This window comes from Mastigoproctus giganteus, chromosome 1, assembly GCF_048544385.1.
Source record: "Mastigoproctus giganteus isolate SK-2022 chromosome 1, ASM4854438v1, whole genome shotgun sequence".
NCBI classification, from domain to species: Eukaryota; Metazoa; Arthropoda; class Arachnida; order Uropygi; family Thelyphonidae; genus Mastigoproctus; species Mastigoproctus giganteus.
In genome coordinates, this window is record NC_143575.1 from 152,139,196 (window position 1) to 152,146,767 (window position 7,572).

At 34.2% G+C, this 7,572-nt stretch overlaps 1 protein-coding gene across 1 annotated transcript; it reads right to left on the bottom strand.

Annotated features, from left to right (window-relative positions):
- Nucleotides 1-5,054: 5,054 nt before the first annotated feature.
- Nucleotides 5,055-5,663, bottom strand: LOC150091197 (uncharacterized). The gene has a single exon (XM_090389523.1). It carries the CDS (start codon nucleotides 5,661-5,663, stop codon nucleotides 5,055-5,057), a length of 609 nt encoding a protein of 202 aa, XP_090245649.1.
- Nucleotides 5,664-7,572: the final 1,909 nt, after the last annotated feature.

Here is a 7,572-nt window from a genome sequence, read left to right on the forward strand (position 1 = left end):
TCAAACAAGTTCAAATGTTAATCTAATACAACCAATCAGATTGGTATGGAAAGGTGAAAATTTAACCAATGAGATGCGCGATCGACATCTTTTTGCTTTTTTTTTTTTTTTTTGCCACTCTACATTTGAACAAAGCCTAGGGAACGGTAGTACAGGCACATGTCGTACAAAGGCTTTGGGGACGATACCAACGTTAGTTATGGAGGATTATATGTCCTTTGTACGACATGTCACAAACAACTACAGCAACATTTGAAAGGCGAGTTATCTTTTTTGTTGTATGACATGTCACAAAACAGACACATTTGAAAGTAAGCTATCTTTTTTTTTTCCATCCACTCAGGAATGCTATAGAATTGTGAACATCTGTGCAGCACGCATTGAAGGAAATACCTGTGGAATGCTTTCGTGAACTAGCGGACTCAATGTCTCCCACATTTGAAGATAAGTTATCTTTTTTTTTTTTGCTTTTTTTTTTTTTTTCATACTGAACAAAGTCTTTGGGAACGATACCAACGTTAGTTAAGGGAGATTATATGTCCTTTGTACGACATGTCACAAACAACAACAACATTTGAAGATGAGTTATCTTTTTTTTTTCCTTTGTACGACATGTCACAAACAGCCACATTTTGAAGATGAGTTATCTTTTGCTTTTGTCAAACCAAAATTGAACAAAGCCTGGGACCGGCGTCTCCTTCACAACATGTACCTACTTGCTCCTGGCACGTTACGAGTTTATGAGCCAATAACAAGGCTAGTAGATTCTAAGCATCTGATGTTATGAGCCAATAACAAGGCTAGTAGGTTCTAAGCATCTGATGTTATAACCCAATAGACCACATTTGCAGTTTGGAACTTTCTCAGTGCGGTTGTAATTTTTTTCCACTGCTGTTTTCCCACAAAAAATGTCAAGGCACGAAATGTTTGATGAAATAAGACGACCAAGCGTAACTTTCTACAGACGTCTAAGCCACAGCAGCACAGTTCGTGCTTATTGTCACGAATTCGAGCCACATATTACGATCGAGACATCTAATACGCACATGATGCTGTCGAGAAACCAGTGGGAAGAATTCAAAAACAAAATGACTGATATCTTGCTTTCCGTAAGAGCCAGATCTAAAGATGAAATCCATCTACCGGGGATCCGAATCAATACAGATGGTGGTGTTTGTGATTTCTATTGGAAACAATTCTCGCTATCAGGAGAACGACGAATGACTCTCCACCTTTCTGAACTTGAAGCTATATCTAATAGAATCATAGACATAGATTCTTTTCTTCAACGTCTAGAAGACGAAAAACCCGCATTCTTGTTAATGCAGTCAGTTATATTGGAACATCTTGATTGTGTTAGAGAACGTATAAAGAACGACGTGTTTACTGGTTCTATCGATGTTTCCTTTAACGACGTCTATGCATATTACGTAAGAAATGCTGAACCATCTACAAGTGTTAAAATTTTTATTGCTAAGTGTTCGAAAGAAGGGGTAGTTACTGAGTTCAACGCTTATGCTTTGTACAATGCTGTAGTTTCGATGATCGAAGAACTTCAAACTGCTTACACGACGAAATATACGAAGTATCCGTTCTGATCAAAGCAATGTATATATGTAAGTGTTGATTTTGTTATTAGTAACTACATCTGTAAAACTTACAAATAAAAGTATGTCTATTTGAAAAAGATATTGTCTGTCTTTTTTCTTAGAAAGTAGAAAAATAAGTTTCCATTAATCAATAACCTTTTTAAAATTGAGAAGTTACTTTTAGAAAAGAAAATGATTTCAAATATATATTAAAAAAGAAAGAAGAAAATAAGTTTTAATTTTCCATTAATCAATAACCTTTTTTTAGGAAAGAAAATGATTTCAAATATATATATATATATATATATTAAAAAAAAAAATCGAACTTGCAGACAGAAACAGAAGATGGCGCCAGTGCTTCACGAAGACGGTAAATAAATATAAACACATTTTACTTTTCAGGTTTTTTTTTTTTCCTGTTTAGAAAGCATCAGAATAGAAAGTCAACTTGCAGAGAAAAAATGGAAACATCATAAATAATTATGGGTAAAAATATATACATATAAATTTAACCATAAAAAGGATATAAAATGAAATAAATTCCTTAATTTCAGATTTTTCAGCTTTCAGAATTATTCACTAGATGGAGCCAAAGTTTCTTTTTTGGTAAATATCAAAAGCAACTTAAGTTTTTTTTTCCCATAGATGGTAAACAGTAGAATACAAATTCCAGAGGAACCATCACAAATAGCTATGGGTAAAAAAAAAAAAAATATATACATATAAATTTAACCATAAAAAGGACATAAAATGAAATAAATTCCTTAATTTCAGATTTTTCAGCTTTCAGAATTATTCACTAGATGGAGCCACAGTTTTCTAGGTCTTCCATTGTCATGGCAATCTCCGTGCATGTGGTCCCAAGTATGTGGGAAAAAAAAAAATATATATATTTAAACATCTTAAATAAAATCTTTAATTTCAGCTTTCAGAATGCTTCCAGAGATGGCGACACCGTTTCTTGGTAGTTACGATGTCGTGGCAATCTCCGTTCAAGAAGTATGTGAGAAAAAAATATATATATTTAAACATCTTAAATAAAAATCATTAATTTCAGCTTTCAGAATGACACGCTAGATGGCGACACAGTTTTCTAGGTCTTACTTTGTCGTGGTAATCTCAGTGCACAAACTGTTTTGGTCCCCAAGTATGTGGGGAAAAAAATATATATTTATTTAAACATCTTAAATAAAATCATTAATTTCAGCTTTCAGAATGACACGCTAGATGGCGACACAGTTTCCTGGTAGTTACGATGTCGTGGCAATCTCCGTTCAAGAAGTATGTGAGAAAAAAAATATATATATTTAAACATCTTAAATAAAATCTTTAATTTCAGCTTTCAGAATGCTTCCAGAGATGGCGACACCGTTTCTTGGTAGTTACGATGTCGTGGCAATCTCCGTTCAAGAAGTATGTGAGAAAAAAATATATATAATTAAACATCTTAAATAAAAATCATTAATTTCAGCTTTCAGAATGACACGCTAGATGGCGACACAGTTTTCTAGGTCTTACTTTGTCGTGGTAATCTCAGTGCATGTGGTCCCCAAGTATGTGGGGAAAAAAAATATATTTATTTAAACATCTTAAATAAAATCATTAATTTCAGCTTTCAGAATGACACGCTAGATGGCGACACAGTTTCCTGGTAGTTACGAAGTCGTGGCAATCTCCGTGTGTGTGTGTGTGTGTGTGTGTGTGTGTGTGTGTGTGTGCGTGCGCGAACCCACAATTCATTGCGAACACGGTAGCTTGAAAACCAACGCGGTAAAAACAGACGGCATCAACCGGCCAGAAATCACAGGCAAAGTCACAGACGTAGTCGGTTTATACCCCCCCCAGACCAATCAGAACATCGGTTCGTATCCCCCCTCCAATCAGAACAAGGCGAAATACAACTTCCTACGTCACACTCACACCACTCTTAACTATAACAGCTACATTTACACATATTCTTATAACTGAAAGGGTAGCTGTGGGGATAAGCACCGGACCATCAGCAGCAATGACTTGGGTTCGAGCCTGGGTAAATTAAAAAAATAATTTTAATTTAATGCCGAAAATAAGTGGCGCCATCTAGCGGGCGAAATAAGAACTAAAATATATTTTTCCTCCGAATCGGCAACTAAGCCTCGGCGCAACAGCTAAACCTAAACCTCGGCTCGCCTCACCGGAGCACGCTCAAAACCGAAACGGCAAAACAAACGACCGAGGCAGCAGCACGCACGAAAATTGACGCCAAAATTCATAGAGCCGTTCTCGGTTAGAACCCCAACCTCCTCTACTGATGCAGTATATGTATATGTAGGAAGGAATAGGATGGAATTGATGTTTCTTATTAATGGTATTTAAATGAAGCAGTACTAAATATATGTAGGATGGAATAGAATGGAATTAATATTTCTTGTTAATAGTATTTAATTGGTGCAGTACTAAATATATGTAGAAAGGAATAGAATGGAATTGATAATTTTTGTTGATGGTATTTAATTGATGCAGTATTAAGTATATGTAGGAAGGGATAGGATGGAATTGATATTTTTACTAATGGTATTTAATTGGTGCAGTACTACATATATGTAGAAAGGAATAGCATGGAATTGATGTTTCCTGTTAATGGAATTTAACTGTTGCAGTATTAAGTATATGTAGGAAGGAATAGAATGGAATTGATATTTCTTATTAATGGTATTTTAATGAAGCAGTAGAAAGTATATGTAGAAAGGAATGGATGGAATTGATACTTCTTGTTAATGGTATCTAAGTGGTGCAGTACTAAATATATGTAGAAAGGGATAGAATGGAATTGATATTTTTACTAATGGTATTTAATTGATGCAGCATTAAGTATATGTAGACAGGAATGGAATGGAATTGATATTTCTTGTTTAATTGATGCAGTATTAAGTATATGTAGGGAGGAAGGAAATGGAATTGATAATTCTTGTTAATAGTATTTAAATGAAGCAGTATTAAGTATATGTAGGGAGGAAAGAAATGGAAGAATGAAATGATATTGTTTTACTAATGGTATTTAGAGGATGCAGGATAAAATATATTAACAAAGGAAGGGATTGATATTAGCTTGTTGATGATTTTTACTGAAGTATGAATATGATGTATATATATACACATGTAGGTGAGACCAAATCATGTTGTCATATGTATAAATTCAATTATTATTTGGTTTTAGTTATGCTCATGTAAATATGTCTAATAAACTGATTTTTTTTATATACAACATTTGTGTGGTTTTTGTTGTTCTGAGTACAAGCCTATCCAAAGGGAATTACACACAGGAGCTTTCCCCTTGAACTTAGAATTTTCTGTGAAGCAGTAGTCAGATGCGCAAGTGGGGAGTTATTCTAAAGGGGTGTTGTTTATTATAAAGGGGATAGATAAATAAATATACATATAAATATAATCCTTTTACTTCCCCCCCCCCCAATCGTACTATAATAGCTAGTTGGTCATTGTGGAACAAATCTGGTGTCGAGTCCATCCCATTGAGTAGTACTTTGCATCGTTGCTATTTATTTCAGCTATAATTCTTTTTATTACTTGTTTTCCCATAATCTCTATTATTTGTTCATAAACTGTTTTTGATAAGTACGAAGTGAAAGGCTTTGGTCGCTGTTCTCGTTGTTGGATATGTTCGCGCATGAATGGATCGAACTCTGCTAGTAATTCCAGAGTCCCCATAAAATTACCATTGTGCCGAAAGCCAAACATTTCCTCGTGACCTCTGAATGCTAAGCCCCTTACACTTAAATATTTCACCACTGCAATAACACGTTTTAGGACATTGTGGTAATATTCCGTATCTTTTCTCAGTTGCAACTGCTTATCAATAACAGACTTATTTTCTTTACGTGTTAACCATACTAACAATGATTTCTTATGTTCATTAGAATTTTCGTGACTTTCTAAACAAGGTCCTATATGTTTCCAGTCAGAGAATCCGGTTGTGTATTGAGAAGAGACTTTAGAGAAAAGTTTGCAGACTAGATAAAAAAACACTTCCCATACTGGTAGAATAGCACAACCAAGATCTTTCCAGTAATTGACCATTTTTAATTTTTTTCGTAAAGTACGTATTTGAAAATGACCTGTTTTGTTCTTTGTAATTCCTTAGTGAAACTGGATATATATTTTCTGCACCTTTATTTTGGAAATAGGTCATTTAACGTGAGGGACAGTGATTTTAATAAAATGATCATTTAACTGTGTAGGCCACAAACCTACGTAAACATATTTAGCAAGCAACTCTGCATTTTCTAAAGCCTCTTCTGCCTCTTATTCACTATCTTCTTGCAAAACAGCAACAGAGACTTCAGAGAAATGGTCGTAGTCTAGGTCCTGTATATGAATGTCCGTCAACGTCAACATTGTTTTTAGAGGTTCTCGGTTGTGGTTCTAGTAATTCTTCGTTATTGTTATATTCATTTTGTTGTTTTTTCTGTTTCTCTTCGGTTAAGTTATTTTCTCTTTCGCTTATTACTGCACCTATATCGTTTAGATTCTCATTTTTATTTTCCAATACAAAAAATTTTGAAAATTTGGCACATTTACTTCTTTCTTTTTCTCTATTTAATTGTATTTTTCGTTTTTCAGCTCCGCTTTTATATTTTCTACAGAAATTTTTTTAGGTATTTATTTAATCTGAAAAGAAATAAAATAAACCTAAAAAAAAAAAAAACAATCCACCACCATATAGGTTAGTTGTTGTGGGGGGGGGGGTTATTTTTTATTATATTATTTTTATTATTTACTTTAAAATTTTCTTATTAACTATCTAAAAATTTGCAATTCGCTGAACACCCTATTGACTCTTTATCACCCCCACGTACGCAAATCTGACTACAATTTTCAGAAAATTCCAATTTCTAGGGTGTGTAAAGCGGTTGTTAGCACAATATTAAAGCCACACATTTTGTTTACAAAATTTAACAAACTGTTAATGAGCATACAACATCTACATAAAAGAAACAAATAATTACATACAAGCTTCCTAATTTCATATGTAAACCATGCTACAATACACTACACTGTCCGTCTCTCTCTCTCTTCTCAGTTATTCTGAAAATGAGAATTATTAACATCAGTTTGTATCAGTTGTATTTTACATAAAATTGACTCCACAATGATTACTCAATCATTCTCTTACCTTACCAATTTGTTTTTCTGTCCTTCTCTTACATCAATAATATTTACTTCAGCTCTTATTACTCCTTCAGAATCTGTTTTAGCCTCTCACACATAAAACGTATTATGTCCGGTACCCTCTTATCTCAATAACATTCCTTATAGGTCACCCATTCTGCCTTAATTAATATCCTAGCCACCCTAGTTATCACCTTAGTCATCCCTTCATGAGGTTTATCTATTAATAAAATTTATTTCTCTTTGCACCTCATCTGATATGTTACCTTGTGCACTTGGCCTAATTTAATGACATAGGTTAACCTATCCCTTACAGTACTACCCTTATAAATAAAATTTCTTTGCTAATTCCTTTACATTATTACTTTGATTTTACTACTCCTGAACCACCCTTACATTTATTCATAATCATTAATAACAGGAATGTTCCTTTCTTTTACAAGGACTATCACTCAATGGCTTACAGAGCTAGGTTATGAGTCCTTGAGTTCAGGATTCAATAAACAACAAGGAACAGACTTACTTTCCGACATCGCCGCTACTTCCAATGTCCTCGCGTTCAGGTTTCCAACGCGGCTGACAGGCTTACTTCAGTTTCTTGGACTCTCCGGTTTTCCTTCGAGACTGCTGGGGCACTCCGGTTTCCTCTCGAGGCTGACAGGCTTACTTTCACATCTGGGGCACTCTTGACATTAAATTAAAATTATTATTTTAGGGTTGCCCGTAATTAAATACATTAACCTGTATTTGTGTCTGTAAATTGCGTATGTTCTATGGTTGATTTGCCTGTTTTGCTGGACGAAAAAACCCCAGTTAC